The following is a 23,886-nucleotide window of genomic DNA, read 5'->3' on the forward strand; positions in this document are numbered from 1 at the left end:
TGTCTGCCAGTTTCACAGTCAGGATTGGCACAAGAGAAGCCACTGCAATGAGAAGCCTGCTTGCTTCAACTAGAGAAAAGCCCATGCAGCAACGAAGACCCAGGACAGCCAAAAATAAATACATAATTAGTTATCTTTTAAAAGATGAGCCTCCGACAAGGTTGACCTTTGTGAACTGTTCTTTGAGAAATGCTGGCCTAAATACTAAGAGTATAGATTTGGAACCAAACCCAAGTCCTGTCTCTACCAGTAGTATGACATTGGATTGTTCCATCCGGAAGAAGACAGTGAGAATATCTACTCCATAGATCTGTGCAGGATGAAATGAGATCCTAATATAAAGGGCTTGGCAGGATCTGGTAATGACAGGGACCCAGCACATGCCAGCACTTATTATTTGTAGTATTGATTTAATTAGGTCAAGCTATAGGGCAGAGAAGACCAGGGGATTTTCTGGATCAAAAAGGCATTCAATCTTTGGCTCTGAGTGTTCTGTAGTGAGATGCTGCCATGGATGGAGACCCACTCCTCCCTCATTCCCAAAGACGAGTGGCAGCTGCCCCCAGGAGGGCAAGCGGCACTGAACTGGGGAGCTTGGTGGGTGTCAAACAGCCTGGGAAGAAAAGCGGGTTGGGACAAGATACTTAAGGGCAGGGAAATACTTTTATAAGTCTTTGTACCTCTTGGGCCAGATGGGTAAAAGAGAAGTTGGCAGCTCTCCTATATAATTTCATATTAAGGGAACACCTGCTGTTTTTCTCTCTATAAAATATTTAGGATTAACACACACACACTGCTACATATAAAATAGATAACCAACAAGGACCTACTTGGAAGGAACTATACTCAATATTTTGTAATAACCTATAACGGAAAAGAATCTGAAAAAGAATAGATACATTTGTGTGCATAATAGAATCACTTTGACGTACACCTGAAACTAACACATTGTAAATCAACTATACTTCAATAAAAAATTAACGTCAAAATAAAATGGGCATGATAATATTTTCCCCAAAGAGTTCTGAAGAACAAGTGAGTGGAGATATGTGTAAACCCCTTAGTGTGATGATTGACACCGGTAGTGCTTGCAAAGTATGGTTATTTTTCCCATCCCTTCCGGCCTGAATGTATCTGTAGTATCATTTTCAGAGACAGGTATAGATCAGGAGAAGGGAAACAGATGCTTTAGATGTATAGTGAGATTTTAGCAGTGTTTCTGTTTTTTAAAAATCTGTATTTCCCCTGGGAAATTTAAAAGTCACACTTTTAAAAATATATTTAAAATATATTTACACTAAATATAGTCACACTATTTAAAATATATCTAAGTTTAATATTTCATATATAAAAAGTCATATATATGTATAATATATATATGTGTGTGTACACAGGCTATCAGGCGGTTATAGAGAGCAAAGTTATATAATGATTCAGCAGGTTTTGAAGTCAGTATGCACTGTCCTATTGATACACTTTAATCCATGTTTATGTTTATCTCCTGTGTATCTTCAGATTTTCCCCAGGTACAGCATTAGTTGGCACTTCCCACCTTAATGTAATTGTAGTCTTCCCTGGGAAACTTACACACCCTGGTTGTCGCGTCCCCAGATGCACCACTAGAGGGAGCCACTCCATAACAGGTGAGGTCCAGCTAACAAAAACCACGTGATCAGCCTGATGCTGATCCGAAGCCAAGGCTACAGATTACAGGTAACACATCTCAGATTTATTAAAAAACACATAGGTAACGAGTCAGAGATTGGGCTAGGAATGATTTGGAAAAGAATTGAAGGCATTATTCCACAGAACGTTCACAGTGTGTATAGAGACAGACAGAGAGCAGGGCAGTGTCTTAGAAACATTTGCGGTGGACGATGGATGGCCCGGCCTCATCGTACTCCTGTTTGCTGATCCACATCTGCTGGAAGGTGGACAGGGAGGCCAGGATGGAGCCGCCAATCCAGACAGAGTATTTGCGCTCGGGAGGGGCGATGATCTGTTGGTCAGAATGAGAAAGGGCCGTTAGTGCACTAGGAGGGGGATTGGGGATTCCAGCATGGTCAGGATTTGTGGCCCGGGCTGAACTTTCATGGGCCTTGGGGACAGTCTTGGCTCTTAGATGCTGAAATCGAACCCTAACCCATGGGGTGTGAATAGTTGTGGATTTAGAGATTCCTCAATGAGCACCTTTGGTTTCCCGGCTTCCTTTTATACCAGGGGTCACTAACCCTCGGGATCTAATGCCTGATGATCTGAGGTGGAGCTAATGTAATAACAGCAGAAATAAAGCACACAATAAATGAAATGCACTTGAATCATCCCGAAACCATCCCCTGACCCCCAGTCCGTGGAAAAAATTGTCTTCCACGAAACCGGTCCCTGATGCCAAAATGGTTGGGGACTGCTCTTAAACAATCTACTCCAAAACTTCTGACACTTCAGCTTCATTCAGTCTACCATCAGGCAAACGGAAAGCTGGCCCCCAATTCTACACAACCTCCACATAAGCCCTGACATTGTCCCTGATTCCTATCAGCTGTTCTTCAGAGCTCAGCGCAACACATACACTCTGTGGACACAAACACCAGCAACTTCAAGGGGAATTTTAACTGGGTCAGAATTTCTGACCATAAAGGAACTTACTGTAAGACCTGATTAAGTCTACCAAGATGCACTGTTTAACACTGAGGGGTCCATTGCTGGGATGAAGATGCCCCTGGGATAGGTCTCAGCTAAGCTTGCATTGGCTGGCCCTACCTGCATGAACGGGCCTGGCACGCAAGGACATGTTGATGTTTCTTAAATCAATGAATGGTTTAGGTACATAACAAGGGTACGTCTACTTTGACCTCTGCTCTCTCGGTCTAAAAAGAGCTAGAGTTGAGTAAGTCTAAATTCCACATCAGATTTGGATACCCTATTAGGTAGAAATAAATATTGACACTTGGCCAATAGATAAGATATTTCTGAAACTGTGGTGAAAAGGTTTAATTTCTCTTTATTCCTTGAGCTCTGGTTGAACATTTATTTTTAATACAAGTAGCTGATATTTACTGAGCACTTATCTGCCAACCAATTTGCCCAGCATTTTACATGTACTATCTCATTTAATCTTCATAACCACTTTGAAGAGTAAGTACTGAATCCGTCCCATATTCTAAATGAGGAAACAGACTGAGTGAGGTTTAAGTAATTGACCTTGGTCACACACACACACATGACACACACATGTCAGACCCAATATGCAAACCTGGACCTCTCCCAGGTGTTTTTTCTTTCTGTTTTGTTTTGGAAATAACCTTTCAGTTTTAGATACTTCTAGATTTACATACAAGTGGTACAGACAGTACAGAATCCCTACAGACCACCCCCAACCCCATTCAGTTTCAATTTCCCATAATGTAATCATCTTACTGTCCCAGGTTTTCAATGGTTTGCTCTCACCACACTGGAGCTCAAAATCTTGCTCTTATTTCTATTAAAAACTCCAAGATTGGAGAACTAGAAACTACCCAACTCTGGCTGAGTGTCTATCATCCGAGAAACACACATCCTCCGAAAACAGCCTCTCACTCCACAGTCCTTCCTCGCCTATGATGTGGAGAGAGAGTGTGCTTCAGTCTAGCACACCCTGTTATGTTAGCTGCAGACTCTTTCCATAAAAAAAGAGATGGGAGTGCAAATAACAGAGAACTTGTCTGAATGCCTCTCCTGTGTGTGAACTGCACCCCGAGTGCCCTTTCTCCTGCTCCCTGGGACATGGATCAGAGGGTCCCAGCCTGGCCTCCTGATTTCAGAGTAACAGTAGCCTTTGCGAAGTCACCAGCCACATGTTAGCTTGCCTCCAAAGAACGATAGCCTTTTAATCTGAGTTCCTCTGACTGACTCAAAATGCACACAATGTAGGGGTCCTGCTGGCTCTGGGAGTGAGTTTGGCCATCCTGGGGTCATGCTGCACTTTGGAGCACTTGTTTCAAAAGGTGCATCAGAAAGAGAGATGAAGATAAAGTTCCAATTCCTGGCTGCTGAGATGGAATCACATTTAGTACTGAAAGAAGAGTATACTACTGAATTCTAAACAGAATTTATACCTGTTTAGAAAGGTCTGGCTCATCTGTAATGTTTATAATGTTCTATACATGAGATGCACTACTTTCATGATGAGGAAAAACAAATGTATTGTGTATTTCAATGAGATATGGGAACATGAGTGACTAATGACCTTTTCCTGCATCCGCTGAAAGTAGCTGACTGACATGGATAAGTATTGATGAAACTTTGTACAAGATAATTCAACTCCTCTATGAATGGAACTGACTTAGGCCCTTAAAAGTATAATACTTGAGGACTTTTACCCACTGCCTAGCTCTAAGACTCATAAGTGTATGCAATCAAGATGTAGCCTCTGAAGAATCCTTCACTTCTGGTTATAAGCTTGGCATTGGCAGCAGCATATAAGGATCTATCACAGAACTTTACCTTGATCTTCATGGTGCTGGGGGCCAGGGCCGTGATCTCTTTCTGCATGCGGTCAGCAATGCCGGGGTACATGGTGGTACCCCCAGAGAGGACGTTGTTAGCATAGAGGTCCTTCCTGATATCAATATCACACTTCATGATGCTGTTGTATGTGGTCTCGTGGATGCCAGCAGACTCCATCCCTGGAAAAAGAGACACAGGTTGTTGTCCTTGGGTGATAAAGAAAACCCAGGCTGACATGGAAGACAATATGAGCAACTGGATGATCTTACACTGAGCCACAGCTTGGCAGGCACAGTGGTCTAGGAGCCCCCATCTCAGGACTGAAAGACCCTTGAAATGCCCCATGGCCTCCTACCATTTGTCTAGGGAGGAAGCCCTGCTTCGGCATCTCTGGAAGGGTGAGAGGCTACAATATCACAGTCCTAAGCCTTAATAGACTCACTACTATAAGTGATTCAAATAAAAAGCAAAGCCTTCAAATTCCCAAAGCCTTGAGAAGGTCCTAGGCTGAGCTAATGCCACAGCTGTTGCTCAGAACTGCTAAATCTCTCCTTGACTGCTGTCTTGTTCTCACCCCTCAAAGCTAAATGGTGCTGGAACATTCAAAATATGTTTCACTTTATTTGGACAAAGCCTCGTTTTGCTTCAATCTTGATAATATTTTTTTGTCTTAATTTCTTGTTAATTTCTGACATGGGTCTTTTGAAAAGAACCTCCAGATGGCTCTTCATCTTTTATAGTTTTATGATATAATACTAATCATGCTTAGTAATTGATTACTGCCAATATGAGTCTGGGTAAACTCCGGGAGTTGGTGATGGAAAGGGAGGCCTGGCGTGCTACGGTCCATGTGGTTGCAAAGAGTCGGACACGACTGAGCAACTGAACTGAACTGAACTGAATATCTAATCAGCATTGAGGGCACTTAGTGATCCCACCCCCACACACATCTCATTTTAAAGATGAGGACACATTTTACAAATGAGGACATTTTACAGATGAGGCTCCAGGAGGCAAAATTATGAAAGGAGAACTAAGATTCACACCCAGGCTCACCTCTCTATAAACAACTATGCTAACCTGTCTCCCAAGGTCAATGCTAATGTAGGAATGGACATTTCCATTTTTCTTTTCCCCTGTTATTTCCAGACTCAGCATTCAACCCATCCTTCCGGTGGCTCCGCTGTCTCCTAAGCATGGACGGTATCTGATTCTTTCACCATAAACCATACACCAAGAATGCTTCAGCTAGACTACAACCTAGATGATGTTTTCTTAAGAAGAAAACTCCTTTCATGGCTTCTTGATGTCTTCTCACTTTAAAAACGTGACATTCTTTCCCTTGCCCTGGCTCAGAGGCGCCCTTGGCTTTTTGGCCCCTGCCACATGTTGCCACACGCAGAAGGGTGCTGGGGGCTGAGACCGGCTGGTGGAAGGAGAGGAGCAGGCTCTCCCTGGGTGTGCTGCCTACCGATGAATGAGGGCTGGAACAGGGTCTCGGGGCAGCGGAAACGCTCATTCCCGATGGTGATCACCTGCCCATCAGGCAGCTCATAGCTCTTCTCGAGGGAGGAGGAGGATGCAGCGGTGGCCATCTCATTCTCAAAGTCCAGGGCTACGTAGCACAGTTTCTCCTTGATGTCCCGGACAATCTCACGCTCAGCTGTCAATGAGATAGAAATATGGTGGCCAACCTTGAGATTTGCACAGATGGTAAATATCCACCTGCCCTACTGTCTTACAATACAGGTTTCTCCCTGAAAGTGTATATTCTATTCTGCAACCCCAAATCCATGAGGACAATTAAATTTTAGGTCCACTAGGGAACCACTTCTGTTCCCAGCAAAGTGCTTCACACAGAGAAACTTCTAAGCAGGTAATGTCCGGACAGTGCATGACAGGATGAAAATGAGCTGGCTAGCGACAGACAAAGAGCAGGAATCCTTTTGGATGTTAACTTTTTTGCATGATAAATTAATGACTTTCTGTTATACGTGCTATACAACAGTTTATTATTTTCAGTTGACCAGGAAGATTCATGCCAAAACAGTCCCTTAGAAGCACCTACAGTTTTAAAAAGCTCTGAAGACCCATGTTGTCTGACACAGGTGGATTCCAACTCAAGTCCTTGGAAATCTCATCTCCTTCCAGAAAGAGGCCCAGGACCAGTCCCAGTAGAGAAGGTCCCAGTGGTGCATGGAAGAAGTGGGGCACTTCTTTCCGACTCCTGTCCTCTGAAGTTCTAAACTATTGGTTTTATCCAGGCCCCTGGGAACTTTTTGGAGGCATCTTGGAATTCCTCAGAGTGGGCAGAGAAGGGTCAGAATTCATTCAACTCTCTATCCCAGAAGGAGATTTTTAAATCATCAGGGCTCAAATTTAGAGTCTAGGATAAGTCTTGGGCAGGTCCAGAAACCTGAACATTTGGACAAGAGCAAATTGGTGAGGGAAGGGCAGGCAGCCAGGGCACTGAAGTCGTCCTGATGTCTCTAGTACTGTCTGCCTCTGCCTCTCCTAGAGAGAGACCAAGGCTGCTAGTTTAGTCAGAAGACAAACATGCCGTTGTCTGCTGGGTTGGTATTACTAATCCCTAACAAGTATCTCATGCTTCCTCAGGACCGGGAATTCCACGTGCATGATCTCATTTACTACTCCCGGCATCCTTGTGAGAAAGAGTCAATGATCACTCCCATTTTACAGATGGAGGGCCTATGGCTTAGTGGACGTGGGGATCTAGTCCAAGGTCGCACAGCCAGTGAGTGGCAGAACTGGGACCCGAGCCCTGTCAAGATGTCTCCAAAGACTGCCAATCACCATGCCACACTATTTTCAGGCTCTTTATAAATTAATTTTTTTGGAATATAGTTGCTTTACAATGTTGTACTAGTTTCCACTGCACAGCACAAAGTGTTTCTGCTATACGTACACATATAATCCCCTCTTTTTCTTTGGATTTCCTTCCTATTCAGGTCACGGTGGAGTATCAGGTAGAGTTCCCTGTGCTATAGAGCAGGTTCTCATTAGCTATCTACTTTCCACACAGGATCAGTAGTGTGTATATGTTGATCTCAATCTCCCAATTCCTCCCTTATTTTCAGTCTCTATGTGTGAATGGAAGGGATTAAAAAATGTTCAAATACTGCAACTCTGACTAGCTCATAATACCTGATGGTTAAAACTGTTCTTCTCCAGGAAATGGTGTAATCGTTTTGCAATTACACATAGCAAAATACTCCGAGCTTTGCCCTGGGCATTAGAGTCAGGTCTCCCTCCCATAGTTTCCTCGGATAGTCACCACGTCAGGGAAGAACACCCCGCCCCGTGCCCCCTCCCTTTCTGTCCCTCAGGCCTCACCGGTGGTCACGAAGGAATAGCCTCGCTCGGTCAGGATCTTCATGAGGTAGTCGGTGAGATCTCGGCCAGCCAGGTCCAGACGCATGATGGCGTGGGGCAGGGCGTAGCCCTCATAGATGGGCACGTTGTGGGTGACACCGTCTCCAGAGTCCAGCACAATGCCTGGGGGACAGTTGTGCAGGATAAAAGTCAACCAGGAGAACTGGTGTATGATCACTTACTGGTCTAGTAGAAGGGGAATTTCTAAGCCTTTCATTTGAAAGGAAGGAAGGCATTTGATAGGAAAAGAGAGTTGAGGCAGGGCTAGGAAAAGAAAGGGAAGAAAAAAAAAGAACAGGAAGAGGGAAACAATAGAAGTCCTCCTGGAAATACAAGTTAAAGGGCTTATTTTTAAAGGTGAGAAGAAGCCCTCAAGGGGCGGGAATTAACTCTGTCAATTCTAAATAACCCCCAGTCCATCACGACACACGTGTTCATAAACCATTCAGTCCTGTAACTGATGGTGTACCCAACCAGGGCTTTCACCCTGCCCGGCCACCTACCAGTTGTACGTCCAGAGGCATAGAGGGACAGCACCGCCTGAATAGCCACATACATGGCTGGGACATTGAAAGTCTCAAACATAATCTGCAAAGCAAGCCAAAGAGATGAGTTAATGATCCTGCCAGTATCACCAAGAATGCACAAGAGAGCATCTTGCCGATGCCTGCAGATGGGCCGGCCTGGTTCTGGGTAGAGGAAACTAAGGCCAAGGAGGTCAGAGAAGCCTTGGTTACTGGTCGAGGAGAAAGGAAAGTGTGAATGGCGAGAATACCATACCGTGACCTGGTGTCATGGGGGGTGGGAGGGACGGTGTGCACACATGACCAGCCAGGTATAAGGAGGCTCTAGTTTCTGGTCCTGGCCCTGACTTGAACGTGACCTGGAGAATTCACCAAACTAACAACTGACTAATGTGGGCGGCCTGCGGGATCTTTGTTCCCCAACCAGGGATCGAACCCAGGCCCTGAACAGTGAAAGCACCGAGCCTAAACCACTGAAGCTCAGACTGGTTGAGATGAACCCCATTCTGTGGTCTGTCTGAAATTCCATTTAATCTGTTCAACTTTTTTCTGTAGTTGCTGGGTCAATGTCAGCCCTAGAGTCTGAGGCCATTCTAGTGGCAGTGAAGGAGTGCTGATTGCTGAAGAAAAGGACTGCCTGATGGTAACAGAGAACCAAATATGAATGTTGATGTGGCAGTTCATGCCACCCAGAGCATAGTTAGCACCAGAGCCCTTCCAGGTCACGTGTTAGAAATGTATGCCCACAGAGATGCCATAGGCCTCTGTATCTCCATCTGCAAAACCCTCTCTGGTCTATTTAACCAGAGTGAACATCTAGCATAGTTTGCTAGACAGACATAATTCCCACCTATTCATTCCTACCATTCACTGGGAAAAAAGCTCCCTTAAGAAACAGCATCTCTTGGGTCATAAGTCCTTTCCAGACACTCAGCTGTTCCCCTGCAGAGAACAGCTGCTAGTGTGTTGATGAGCCATCCAGAGCTCTTCCAAGAAAAAGGCTCTGCAGTATTTATGTTTATTATTCTCTGAGGTCAAAAGATTGTGGGCCAACTTCAAGCTCTGACACTTCTAGCTGTGTGACCTTGGGACCATCACCTAATGTACTTGAGTCTCAAATTCTTCATTTATATTGGCAGTGGTTTAGTTGCTAAGTCTGACTCTTACAACCCCATGGAGTATAGCCCACCAGGCTCCTTTGTCCATGGGATTTTCCAGGCAAGTATACTGGAGTGGGTTACTATTTCCTTCCCCAGGGGATCTTCCTAACCCAGGAATAGAACTTGGGTCTCCTGAATTGCTGGCAAGATTCTTTACCAACTGAGCCACCAGGGAAGCCTTCATTTATATTATTAGGATAATAATAGCTCATGCTTTAAGTTAAGATTTAAAGAGACAATCTGTACAAAATTCTTAGCCCACTGCTTAACCATAACAAGCATGAAGTTGACACTAGGTGTATTTATTAAGCTGCTCATCCAAACTGGAAACTTTGTCTGGATGATGGAATAGATGGTCTCCTGTTCCAAAATCTCTGAGCTTCAGAAAGTCACAATAAAGATAATAATAAATACCTGTTTAGTGTTTATCATACCAGGTACCATGAAACACATTTAGCATTCGTCTCGTTAATCGTCAAATCACTTGAAAAATAATAGTACTAATATTATTCTCAATATATGGACAAGGAAACTGAGTCTATGAAAATTAAGTGGCTCTTTTAAAGTCACACAGCTGATAAGTGACAGATCGAATTTTCAAACTGAGATCTGACTCTAGGACCAAAATTCCCCATTGTATGTTATCCTGCATTTTGAAGTGACTTCTCATTAGACGTTTTAAACCTAAACATGTGGCCTTTTCAGTTAAATCTGGAAAATTTCCTATTGCTCTTGGAGTCAAGGGGCCATTCCTGTAAGGATGTCTGATGCCTGTGGCCTTGGGAATCCAGGAAAGTTGTCAGCCTGTGAGCGGACTGTTGGGTGGGCCTTTTATCTGCTATTCTGTACAACCCCCTTCAAGGACTTCCTCCAAGCCCCAAAGCGCTGGGTCCCAGAGTGGTATTTACCTGGGTCATTTTCTCCCGGTTGGCCTTGGGGTTCAGGGGTGCCTCGGTGAGCAGGGTTGGATGCTCTTCAGGTGCAACACGAAGCTCATTGTAGAAAGAGTGGTGCCAGATCTAGGGGGCCGAGGAAAAGCACGACCGTGAGACGCGGCAGGGGCACGGCCGTCCTCAGGAAGGGACCAGAGTGAGCGCGTGAAACCAGGCCCAAACACAAGTGCTCAGTATGTGTCCACGCTTTCACACGTGCAGAGACTCAGGCTTAAAGACTACAGGGAACTTACCTGAGAATTCACACCTCGTAAGTGGATGAGCGAAAACCCAAACCCAGGTCTACGAGGCGGGGTAGGGTAGTGGTTAAGGACATAGGCTCTGCAGTGAAACCTGGGTTCAAATCCCAGCTTAAGCACTTCTTGGTAATATGAGTGTAGGCAAATTTTAACCCTTCTCGGCAACCATCTGTCCATGGGGAGTATAAAAATAATTCATGTCTTTGTGAGACTTAAATCAGGGAACCCTAGAGTTACTATTTAGCCCAGTGCCTGGCCCAGAGCAAATGTTGCCATTATTCAACTATATCTTCTTTACCCACTGGTGCTCACTAAGTCATGTCCAACCCTTTGCAAGCCTGTGGACTGTAGCCCATGAGGCTCCTCTATCCACAGGATTTTCCTGGCAAGAATACTGGAGTGGGTTTCCATTTCCTCCTCCAGGGGACCTGCCTGAGTCAGGGATCAAACCCATGTCCCTTGTGTCTCCTGCTTTGCAGGCAGGAGCTTTCCTGCTGAGCCACAGGGAAGCCTCCACTTTAATCAGTATTCAAGGGCAAATGACTTAGTGTAGCAAGTAAAAGGACAAATGAATGAATATGTGAATGGATGAATGAAGCAGATCTGAAAACCTAATGGTTACTTTTAATATTTAAGGGAATTTTTCCACCCCTTCATTCCTCTCTTTGCTCCCCAGGGTTGAAAGAAGCTTACCTTGCCTGGCACACACTGGACCTTTCATTCATGGACAGACCTTGGCCTTCAGGTGTTTCCCCAAAAAGCCAGTGCCTGTTTCTAGCATGATGTACTTTGAACATGCTTGTGTTTGCTTCATGGTTAAGCATGCTCTTTATTTTTATTTTTTGAGCTGTTTCTTTTTGTAATTTAATTTTTATTTTATATTGGAGTATAATCAATTTACAATATTGTGTTAGTTTCAGGTGTATAGATAAGTGATTCAGTTATACATATATATATTTTTTTTTTCAAACTCTTTTCCCATATAGGTTATTGTAGAATATTGAGTAGAATTCTCTGTAAGCATCCTTTTTAACCCTGGATGCCATAAAGAACAAACCATTGTGAAAAGAGTTCAGTTGATTAATTATTTTTAAAAGCCCCCAAATTCTCAGCTAGTGCCTGAAATATTAAATTCATTCAGAATTAAAACAAAATAAAAACAAGAACTGCTAGTGAAAGTCTGTACATTAACAAAAGCTAGATTGACTTTAAAGATTCTTTATCTTGTTGCAGTTTCTTTGGTTTTGAATTTGCGGTTTCTAGAAAGGAAATGAAACTCCTGAAAGTTCTATTCCTTTGATGGAGTAAAAGCGGCACAGTGCTCAGGAAATCAAAAAAAAAAAGAAAGAAAGAAAAGAAGTGCTGCCAATACTCTAAAACATCGTTAGAAACCAACCAATCTCTATCTCTCCCCACGCTGTCTCTCTTCTTCTCTCTCTCTCTCCAGAAGACACTTTACATTTTAGAAATGACAGCATGCTTCATTTGTTTTTCTCCAGGTGTAGCCCTTCTGTGATGCTGCCAGCTCCATGGAGAAAGTCTTAAAAGCAAATTTTCTCATCACTATTATTATCTCCTCCTCAGTGCCTACTGCAGTCTTAACCAAATCCAGACTCTTAGACTCAGCAAACATAATGAAACACATTTTTCTGTAGAGCAGCAGAGGTTTCAGCATTATCACTGATAAATTCTAGCAACACTAGTTTCTTTTAAAATCGTGAGAGAGAGTATGTGTGCGTCTGTGTGTGTGGAGCTGACAGATACATAAAAGTCCAAATTTTCTGGTTCTAACATATTTGCTGCATTTAAAAATTATAAGTCACTTTCTCATTATTTCTTCTGCCTTTTCTTTGATCACTTTGTTTCCATGATGCTTGAGAGCAAACATCAAAACCCTCGGATTTAATGCTTCTCATTAGCTCTTCTATATGGGTCTGGGAGAGAAAGACTTCAACTTAATGCAACTCAGGGAGATAGCTTTTTGAACTGTTTATTTAAAAATTTGTGTTGGTTGCTTGTGCTTCCTATGTTGAGAGACATTTTAGGAATGTACCAAATCTACAATGTCACAGCCCCTTTTCTACAGAGAAAACTAAAAGCCAAAAAAAAAAAAAAAAAAAAAAACTAGCTTTTTTTTAATGTTCAGGGTAAATTAATGAAAAACTTTCAGAAGCAGTGGCTGAAGGCTCTTCCCAGCTCTTCCATCCCTTGTTCTCCTGTTTGCAGCCCATACAGTGCTTGTCCATGGAGGCAAGCCAGTTGTCTGAGCAATAGACTATAATTCCCACTACTGTCAAAGGACTACTGTGCTCATTTTTAGAGCTAGCTCCCTCTCTGCTGTGTTTAGTCACTCAGTTGTGTCCGACTCTCTTCAACCCCATGGACTGTAGCCCACCAGGTTTCTCTGTCTGTGAGATTCTCCAGGCAAGAATACTGGAGTGGGTTGCCATTTCCTCCTCCAGGGGATCTTCCCCACCCAGGGAATGAACCCAAATCTCTTGCATCTCCTGCACTGGCAGGCAGATTCTTCACCACTAGCGCCATCTGGGAAGCCCATCTGCCTCTAATTGGTTTATAAACTCTCTTAGTCAAGAAATTTGCTTTTTAAAATAAATAAATAAAGTTCAGAATTTTTAAAATTCAGTTAGTAATGATCTAGAAGGAACACCAACAAGTAAAAGCACAACCAGGCAGAGTGAGCCTGTTCTCTTCCCCAGCAGCAGCCAGACGTTCGAGACCCGGGCCGCAGGCACTACTCAGGCCTCTCGCAGTACCTTCTCCATGTCATCCCAGTTGGTGATGATGCCGTGCTCTATCGGGTACTTCAGGGTCAGGATTCCTCTTTTGCTCTGTGCTTCATCGCCCACGTAGCTGTCTTTCTGTCCCATTCCCACCATCACCCCCTAAAAAGTTCAACACATGACAAGTCAGCCTCTCTCAGAACTTGTGAACTGACTACTGTCCAGACACAAAGGGTTAAATCATTGCAATGAAAGTCCTTCCAGTATCAGCCATGACCTGCTGATCCTACTGTTACAGAGCTCTTAGGAAACATCCCTTAGGTGATTTGAAACAGGCCTGAACAGGCCTACAAATAGCTGAGAACCTTGAGGGTAAGGCGACTTTGTCATTTATCTTTTGTGTTCCTTCATGAGCTCTCTTAGGACAAAGATGGTATCTGTCTTGTTTGCCACTATGACAAATTTCCTGGCCTGTATCTGGCACTCCATCATTATTTGTTGAATGGATATACAAAATTTACACATTAGTTAAATGGCATTTTGCCTCTCATGAATCCTTTAGACTGTATGTTTGGAATTGTCACCTACTCATGAGCATATCTAACCATTATAAGCAAAAGCATTATTTCTACAAATGACCACTCAGTTTCTAATAGATAAAATCATACTGATCAATATTACACTATCTGCCTAAACTAGTGGAATGCATTTTTTTAGTCATTAATGTGACTCTTTAGAAAAAAAGAATCCTCATGACTAAATTTAAAATTGCATTGGAGTGACAGAATTGCAAAACAGGTGGAGCTCCTATAATTCCTTAAGAAGTGATTTTTGCAAAATATCTTGGTTGTAAAAGTTTAACAAAGAGACAGAGTTCTTTCACTGGGGAAGGCTTCTATTATGTCTTCTTGTGAACTGATGCCAAATCAAAAGCCTAACTATCAATCAGATAGGCTCAGTGTGCAAAATACATTTCTGATGTGAAAGGAGAATTTCTGGGATGAAGCTCTCACCTTTTACCCAGTGGCTGCCATCTATATTTTCTTTCTATATAATGTTATATACAATTACCATATGTCTATCCACATGTATTTCGTTGACACCTAACAGGTGTAAAATTACATTAGGTAACAATGCTTACTTTCATTTCACATTAGGTTCTTTGAGAATGAGCAACCTGATCTTTTACTGTAGTTTCTTTACATAGAGTAGCTATGGAATACATCAGATAACCCATAAATATTTCTGATGCTGATGACCATGGTTACATTTAGATAAAAAGGATTTATGGGGAAAAAAAGTCAGACTTTCTGTATTTATGGGAAAAAAAAAAAGTCTCCCACCAGGTAATCTGTCAACAATGTATATGAAATTGGCACTTATCTCTGGACATCAGTCATCAGAGGTACATTTCTAACAAAGTTACATAATTTCTGGGCAGAGAGCAACAATCTATGAATTCCCATGGACACAGAGACATAGAGGGACCAAATCTATGTGGCTTTGTTTCTCTCTGCTTCAGAGAGAATTTTGCTCACCTGATGTCGAGGACGTCCCACGATGGATGGGAAAACAGCCCTGGGAGCATCATCCCCCGCAAAGCCGGCCTTACAGAGCCCAGAGCCATTGTCACACACCAGGGCGGTGCTGTCCTCCTCCTCGCACATCTCGGCTGGAGCTGCTTCACAGGGTCCTAAAGGGATCAGGGAGGAAGCCAAGGGCAGGTGTGATCCAGCAATCTTGGAACTTACCTGACCACTCCCACCTTCCAGCGCGAGTTGAGACTCCTCCTCTGTACTCCTAGAGCGCCCCCTGCTGATTCTTATCTAACACACCGTTTATCTCACGGCACTTTCGTTAGACTGTAATCTTAAACTCAGACTTCATTCATAAACTAGGTCTCCTGCACAGGAACATCACGTGTGCCCGTGAGCACTTTAAAGATTGACTAAGCAAGTGAAGGAATGAACTACTTCAGAGCACAGATGGAATGTCAGTCCATGAGATCTGATCTCGCAGGGACAAGTCACCCTTCATTTGTTAATGAAGTACCTAGAATTTGCTGTCTGTATACACCCATATACTCATATTTTTCTAGATATGCTATAACTTAAATTTTTTTTCCAAAAAAGTAGATGTTGAGGAATGAGCAGCATGTGAAATTTTGGAAATACTGAAACGTTTCATGTAAAAAAATGTTTAAAAGAATATTCTCTTTTGGATCGTGGGGACTTTAATTTTACACAAGGGTAAAATTAAAGCCCTGAGGAACCAACCAAAATGTCTTATGGAGGTGCTTAAAATTTTAAGGGTCACAGTCATTCCATTAATAAAAATCACTGCTAACCTCTAAGTCCAACAAGGTAGAGTGAGTCCAAAAAATTACATATCATGCAGTAGAATGTTCTATTGTCCTTCAGAAACATAAATAAAAGGATAAGTTACAGGTCATTCTTATGTAATACTAGGCTAGAGGTATGCATTGTATGATCCTATTTAAAATGTATTGTTATGCACTAGAAAAAGATTAATCATATTTACCAAGATGTTGATGGGGATTATTTTTGAAGTGGATATTCTAGGTGTTTTACATGAAACCCTGGCTTCTGTAATATTTTCTAAGTAAATTGAGCATATATTCTTTCCGTAAGAAAACAGTATTTTAAATATCCCACATTTAAGCTTGAATCCCATGACAAAATTTGGAAGTTTGGAGCAAAAGGAACAACTTAAATATTTAGGAAATTGAAGGCTTATTGGAGAACATTTTTGTTTAATACCCTCATTTCTACAAATGAGAAAACTCAGGGGAAGTGATTTACCAAAAAACATGAACCTCACCTGAGAGGACATAACTTAAAATCCAGGACATGTACTATAATTGCCAACTGACAGACAAGGAAATCAAGACTCAAGGAGTTGAAGTGACTTGTCCAGATCTCAAAATTGGTAAAGCTGGGACAGCAGAGATTACAGCACCCGATGATTATGGTCTTGGACTCTGGAGTCTCACTGCCTGGATTTGAGTGTGGGTTTCGCCATTTAGAAGCTATGTGATTTAGTAAGTTATTTAATATCTCTGAATCAGTCTCTTTATCCATCTATGAAAGAACAATAAAATCCATGTGTAGTACATAGAGTCTTTTGGGGATTAGATATTTTAAAGCATTTAAAATAACTGATAGTGGCATATACATTATGAATTCTCAGTAAATACTATTTTTAAATTATTAATTTAAATTATAATTATTGTGTGATTATTATCATTATCCAGATCTTTTTATTTTTAATCTTGGCTTCCTTTCCACACTACTTCCAGGCTTAGGACAGAGACCTTCAACTTGTAGATTCTACTTGTAAAAATAGAAAATGTAACTTATAAGTGGCTGACTCTTTCCTTTCCCACCCTTCCCTTCCCTTTCCAGACACTGAAGTGTGTTTGGCAGTCATGTGACTTGGCTTCCTTCCTAGCAGATCAAGAAGTAAGAAGAGAGGTGAGAAATTTAGGGAGACGACACAGAAGAAGCAGTCTTAGGCAAGTGTCAGAAGTGGCCAGCACCAGATCTGTACCCTCTCTGGATGTGCTAAGCAGAGCTTCCAAATCAAAAGAAGAGCTGAAAACAGGATGAAATATTCAGAATTAGAAGACTTTGAAAATGTGATGGTGTGGACACCAGGAATACACGTCTTTAGTAACCCTTTCCTTGGGCGAGAAAGGTTTGGGGGAGTGTTAGAATGCACTGCAGAAAAAAATAGATTGGACGCTCAATATGCAGGAAAAAGAAAATCTCAAAATTTAGTAAATGTGCTTTTATTTGACCGAAAAAAAAAAGATGTCTAGGAAGAATTTTTAAATCTCTAAACCAAGCACTGTCATTAGAGAAATCTGTATGCCCCAGAAAGAAGCTGGCTTAATGGTTTACAACTCTTATCTAACCTGATGAGCAGCTAGGTTTGGAGCAAAGCATTTCCTAATTAGGTAAAACCCACTAGAATGTCTGTTCTTGGAACGGCACCCAGGTCAGGGGGGTTTGCTCCAACTGACTGGAGTGCATCTCGTGCCAAAAATGAGGAGTTAGTGGGAGGGGAACACTGCAGTTCCCAGCTCCACGGTCTTGAAACACAAACCATATTTAGTCATGAATCACAAAATGGAAGGAAAAATCTTAGCGTGAAAACCCCAGTCGGTGCCGGAGCTGCCAAACCCTGATTCACAGTGACGATCAGCCTGGGGTGGTGAGGCTGGCTCCGTGGTCCCGCCTGGTTGAGAAATGCAAACCATCCCATAGGCTGACATGCAAACAGCTGTCAGTTGCATGCAGGCTCCCTCCCTCTTTATTCACCAAGATTCAGTTGGGTTCCTGCTATGCTCTGCTGCAAACCAACCAAGGGAGACGCATATACCCTGAACTGCAAGCTCACGGTTACACTCAAGAGACTTTCCCATAGAAGACACCACCAATGAGAGCCAGAGGAACCCAGATGCAAATACACAAAGAGCCAATATCAAAGGCTAGGCAACTAACCTCTGTTCAGTTCTAAAATCCACTGTCAGACACCGTAGTTGCACCAAATGTACAGTCCAGTGAAAAATCCCCATACCAAATCTGAACCACAAGCAGATACTGGAGTTTCCAGGATCTAAATATACATCAAAGCTGACTGCAGACAGCTAGACTGCACCTCTGAAATACACTGCAAGACCGGGGCTGCTGGTTTAGTATAAACAAATTTTGCAGGTGACACTCATAGATTTCATTCCATCTTCCTCTCCCCTTCCTCCCCCACACAGGCTGCATCTTAGCTTTGTTTTTGAGATTAGATAATTATAGCTAAAGGTTACAATCATGTTAGTAGTACAATCTTCATTCAAACATTTCTGAGTGTGTGAGTCTGGCTAAAATCTCCATAGATGACATCTGATTATACTGGGAAATGTCAGAGCTGCTGGAATCTAAGCCACATCTCTGGGCCGGTGCCACTTACCCTGAAAGTGCTCAGCTGGGCTTCTCCGCTCTGGGTGGTGTTCTGGAAAGCTGAAGGCTGGAGGGTTATATAGCCCCTTGGCCTGTTCCCCTCCCACTGGCTTCCCAAACAAGGAACAAAGACAGACTCAAGCCCTCTGTGGAGTCTAACACAACCATATAGGGACCTCAGCACAAAACTCTCTAATCTGGGTGGCCGGAGGCCTGGGTCTCTTCCACCGCATTCCACTGCTCTGCTCATGAAACGGGAGGCAGCTGAGCTGCCTGTGGGAGATAAACACCCCAGCCTTCAGAACAACTGCTGAAATGCCCGGAGAGACTGAGCAAGCCTCAGGGGGCATATGCCGGCACGGTTCACACATTCCTCAGGAGATGCCAACCGGCTGTCAGGCTAGCGTTTCGGGGCATTTCCTCATGAACTGAGCACAGAAAGAAGCAGCCTCTGAGGAGTAGAGACTTTAAAAAGTTCTCCCACAAATGGGGCCTGTGATGGAGAAACAGATGCTTCAGTGGTTCAGAAGTGTGGGGAGGGCGTGAGGACTTTGTGGTCATCAGCACTGGGTTTGTGAGTCGAGTCTGTGGGCGGTATTAATGAAGGCAGGAATTGCAATGGAGACAGGCTTGAGGGCCCGTGTTTCAGGGAGGCGCTTGGAAGTCAGCACAGCCTTAACCATTTTGGTCCCTTGTTCATTAGCGGTATCTGCTATTTGGTCCTGACCCATGGAGCAGCATGATGAGGGTCGTCCAGCAGAGTCCATGCAGGCCCCTGTCACAGAGGCAGTCCAAGAGCAAAGCGTGTGTTTAAGGGGCAGCTCTCATGCAATTCAAGAGCCTCCTCTTGCCCCGATGACCCACTGATAGGTGACAGATGGGGTGACCCAGGCATTCCTCCAAGGAAGGTAGTGAATGAACACACATCTGGTCTTAAGCACTCATTCCCAGGTGGCAATGGATAACTTCAATGGTTTTACGTTTTCCTACTCCCCTCCACCAAGCCAGGGTGCTGACTAAATTCATGATAGAAATATTTTTTTATGGATACCATAAGCATTTCTGCTGACGCATGAGAAAAATCCCAAGGTGAACGTCTGTTTTATAGCTGTGGCCAGCTCTTCACTCATGTTACTCTATCTGACTTAATTGATTTATGGTACAGACAGAAACTCACATTAATCTTTGAGAAATTGCACTATTGACTATTATGTAATTTTCTGTAGTTTAAGACTAAATAAAATAACTAAAATACAGATTTCTCTGTATTTTCAAGCAACTGTCAACTGTGTCTAGTTTTTGGCAACCAGAGAATACAATTGTCTGAATGTTCAAACTTGAAGATTATGCAATACAACATAAAATCGGGCATTGGGGATATCCAGTGTTTTGGGTTTTTTTTAATCACAGGGAGTATGTGAAGCAAAAATTTCATATTTTCCTCATTGGGAGGGCAATTTGAGTAGCAGTAGGACCCTCCCTCCTCTGACTTCTGTCTCAAGCAGTGTCTGTGATAGCTTTATGAAGTGAATGTTTATTAAAAACTGAAAATAAGTTTTGATGTTCACTTTTATGATTCTTCATTTTCCCCCTTGATTCTAGTAGTGTATATTCACAGACCTGATAGCAATCAGACTATAATGACATAAACAGACTTACAAGATGATGACTCAAGGTTTAGTTTTTCTTACAAGTTTGCCTTCCTTCCTTCTTTCCTTTCTTTCTTCTTTCCTGCTTTTTTCAAATTTATAACACTAATGAGGGAGCACCTGTAACTGAAAATAAATTTTTGACTCAGCAATTAAATGGTCTCATTGTCTGGGACTGCGGTTTACCCCATCCAAGCCTCCTCAGTGAGAGAAAGCAGTACTGGGTGAGTGCGGATGTGTGTACAGAGAAATCCCCAGTCAAGTGGCCAGATCTTTTCTGGGGCTTTCAGCCATGTATCCAAGGAGCTACAGAGCAATTAGGAAAACAGTAGTGTCTGATGACTTGGTTGCTGTTCAGGAAAACTATAAAATAAATTCCAGGCTATAAGCAGAGTCGAGAATCATCTCCAGATGTGTTATTCTATAAACAGCACACCCCATCTTGGTAACATAATCCAATGATGATTTACTGTCAATTCCTTGAGAGCTGGGGCAATTTTAATCCTCTTTGGGGCCTAGTCCAGAGCCAAGTAAGCAGTGAGGGTTCAATAATTGCCTAACGCTTTCTTGATTAACCTTTATCTCCAATACCACATAGATTTCAATTGACTGTGTCCATGCTGGCACACAGTAACAGAAGATGGATGTCTGGCAAAGAAAATGATTTTCTGCTGCTGTTGAATATTTGTTGAAATTGTTTTCTCTAGACTCATCACGCTCATTAGCTATTTTGTTCCGTTCATAGAATTCATTTTTCTGAGAAGACTCAGTGAGAGCAGGCTATCTTTTCTATCTCTCATTCTTGGATTTCTTTGAGTTCTGGAATTCTCAGAACCAAATCTTGAGTCCTCCTAGGAGCCCAAGCAAACACACTCATCCAGCCCACGCTGGCACAATGGCCATTCTAACCACATTTGCACAGGTGTGCCCGACTCTGTTCTGTTCCTTGTTTGAGCAAAATCAAAAATGTTATGGCAAATTTGATTTGATTCCTACTATGGGAAGGTAAGGGCTTCCCAGGTGGCTCAGTGGGTAAAGAATCTGCTTGCAGTGCAGGAGATACAGGAGCCATGAGTCCGATCCCTGCGTTGGGAAGATCTGCTGGAGGAGGACATGGTAACCCACTCCAGTATTCTTGCCTGGACAATCCCTATAGACAGAGGAGTCTGGCAGGCTACAGTCCATAGTCACAAAGAGCCAGACAGGATTGAAGCAATTGAGCATGCACACAGGTACATGGGAAGGTAAAGGCTGATATTCTGGGGATATGCTAATACTGAGAAGATGGTATTTATTTTCACAGTGTTCTCACTTATTTAAAAAATCTGAGAGATTCAAAGGAATTTCCTATAAGAGAAGACACTCGGCACACTAAATGTGAGATAAAAAAACCTGCAGCATAAGGAGGGGATGCTGTGAAAATCAACCCTCAGGCGTTGTCTTTGTGCAAAAAATTTTAGAGCAATACAGAAGGGATTTTGATTCAGAGTTTAAGTTCTAGAGCCACTATCAGCTCTGTGTCGTCTCTCTGCCCCTTAGATTTCTTCTATGAAAAATAGGGTTAATAATCATATCTTATCACAAGGTGGTAGTGAGATGCAAAGAGTTTATAAATGAGAAGTGCCTGGAATGCTGCCTTGCCCATAGAGAACACTGTGGAATCATTAGTTATTATTATTATTATTATTATCCAGTGTCCTATGAGGGAAATTTAGATCTAGAGGTGAGATACTTTCTCAGGCCAAAAAAAAAAAAAAAAAAATGCGGACTTAAACTCTTTTTTTTTTTAATTCTTTATTTTTAATTGAAAGATAATTGCTTTACAATATTGTATTGGTTCCTGCTAAACATCAACATGAATCAACCATAGAGATACATATGTACCCTCCCTCTTGAACCTCCCTTCTGCCACCTCCCTCCCCATCCCACACTTCTAGGCTATTGCAAAGCCCCGGTTTGAGTTCCCTGAGTCACAGAGCAGATTCCTACTGGATATCTGTTTTACATATGGGAGTGTGTGTTTTCATGTTACTCTCTCCATAAACTCCTAACCAGTAGAATGCGACAGAGTGTTAGTTTCCTGTTTCTGCTTTACCAAATTAAAACAAAATTTCTACAAACAGCAAAACTTTATTTTATTATAGCTCTTCAGGTCAGAAGTCCAGGTTTCACTGGATTAAAATCAAGATAATAATCTTTCTTCTGGAAGCTCTGAGGGAGAACGTGTTTACTTGTCTCTTCCAGTTTCTAGAGGCTACTGCATTCCTTGATTTATGGCCCCTTCCTCCATCTTCAAAGCCAGTTCTGTAGCATCTTCAAATCTGTCTTTCTGACTCTGACCATCCTGCCTCCTTCTAAGAAGGACCCTTGTGATTACATCGGACCCTGGTGGATAACTCAGGATAATCTTCATATTTTAATAAGATTAACTTAATCACATCTGCAGATTCACAAGTTTAGGGGATTAGGATGCAGATGTGTTGGGAGGCCATTATTCTGCACACCATATAGTTTATCCAGTCACACACAGATGCATCTCCTATTGCACATCAAGGCATTTGTAACAGTTTTTCTGTTAAAAAAATATTTCCACCAATAGTGTTGACATTAGATATACTTACTAACATCTAATAGACATTTAAGAGATAATGCACAAGTCCTGTACTAAGAAAGGGATCAGAAAACCATAAAACTATCTGTCCTCAATGCCATAAAAGCCAACTGGAAAAGCAGAATTAGCTTGTTCACTTCTTTAAGCTTTTCAGGCTGTCTAGAATGTGTAATGTATTTCAAGATGTATTCAAGTGCTTTATTTTATTTGTAAAATGTATATTAGATTGCAGAAGAGCACCCTGTTAGATTTGGGAGGCAGAACAGCTTTTAATATTCTCACTATCACCAAAAGATAGCTTGGGAAATTAGATTTAATCATAAAGAGTAGAGACTTCCACTAGCTGAGGTGAATTTCTGGAGGAGAAAGACACTATATATTGTCCCTTTTTAAATAGCACTTAGATTTTGCCTGTATCTTCCACATTATCTACTCCTGCTCAGAACTACTATGCTCCCACATTGCCATAATAATCCTGGACTTTCCCACTAACAAATCAGACTAGCTCACATGTTAGGACTTTTGCTCTTGCTGTTCCTCTGCCTGGAACAGTCTTTCCCCATTTACCTCTCCAATTCCTCCTCCAAATCCAATTCTTCTTCTGTCATGTTCCACTCACCCTCCTCGACTCAGCTAGGTCACTAATCCCCAATAAGCCTCCCCCCGACCCCCGACCTGCACCCTGAGGTGATCACAACTGAGCAACTCTCACACATACTTTATTGAGATTTCCTTAGTTTTTACCTAATGCCTCTTTTTTTTGTTCCAGAGTCCCACCCAGGACATCACATAACATTTAGTTCTTTAAGTTCCTCTTGGCTGTGACAATTTGTTAGGCTTTCCTATTTTTAAAGACCTTGACAGTTTTGAGCAATACTGGTTAGGTATTTTGTAAAATACCCCTCAGTTGGGAATTATTGGATGATTTTCTCATGACTAGACTAGGAGATTATAAGTTTTGGGGAGGAAGGGCCCAGAGGTAAAATACTGCCATTTTCATTGCTTCTTGTCAAAGTACATGCTACCAAGTTGACTTACTATGGTTGATATTAATCTCAATCTCCTGGTTGAGGCTTGTCAGATTTCTGCATTGTAAAATTTTTCTTCTCCCAGTCCCTTCCCCACTGTACTGTTTGGAATGAAGTCACTGTGCAC

At 42.4% G+C, this 23,886-nt stretch overlaps 1 protein-coding gene across 1 annotated transcript; it reads right to left on the reverse strand.

The window, feature by feature from the left end:
* Positions 1 to 1,707: 1,707 nt before the first annotated feature.
* ACTA2 (actin alpha 2, smooth muscle) lies at positions 1,708 to 18,587 on the reverse strand. The gene is made up of 9 exons (XM_020895826.2): positions 18,482 to 18,587; positions 15,034 to 15,188; positions 13,529 to 13,657; positions 10,471 to 10,581; positions 8,382 to 8,466; positions 7,840 to 8,001; positions 5,957 to 6,148; positions 4,483 to 4,664; positions 1,708 to 1,999 (listed from the first exon to the last, which is right to left on the reverse strand). Exons 2-9 carry the CDS (start codon positions 15,160 to 15,162, stop codon positions 1,856 to 1,858), a joined length of 1,134 nt encoding a protein of 377 aa, XP_020751485.1. The 5' UTR covers positions 15,163 to 15,188; positions 18,482 to 18,587; the 3' UTR covers positions 1,708 to 1,855.
* Between the last annotated feature and the right edge of the window lie 5,299 nt (positions 18,588 to 23,886).

Source organism: Odocoileus virginianus, chromosome 7 (assembly GCF_023699985.2).
Source record: "Odocoileus virginianus isolate 20LAN1187 ecotype Illinois chromosome 7, Ovbor_1.2, whole genome shotgun sequence".
NCBI classification, from domain to species: domain Eukaryota; kingdom Metazoa; phylum Chordata; class Mammalia; order Artiodactyla; family Cervidae; genus Odocoileus; species Odocoileus virginianus.

Bases quoted from the DNA above. Each gene is read 5' to 3' on its own strand.
- ACTA2 (XM_020895826.2), bottom strand. From the start codon at position 15,162: ATGTGCGAGGAGGAGGACAGCACCGCCCTGGTGTGTGACAATGGCTCT. The intron at 6,149-7,839 runs GTGAGGCCTGAG...TCTCATTGACAG, and splicing joins CTATTCCTTCGTGACCACCG to CTGAGCGTGAGATTGTCCGG. The intron at 4,665-5,956 runs GTAGGCAGCACA...CTCTTTTTCCAG, and splicing joins GTTCCAGCCCTCATTCATCG to GGATGGAGTCTGCTGGCATC.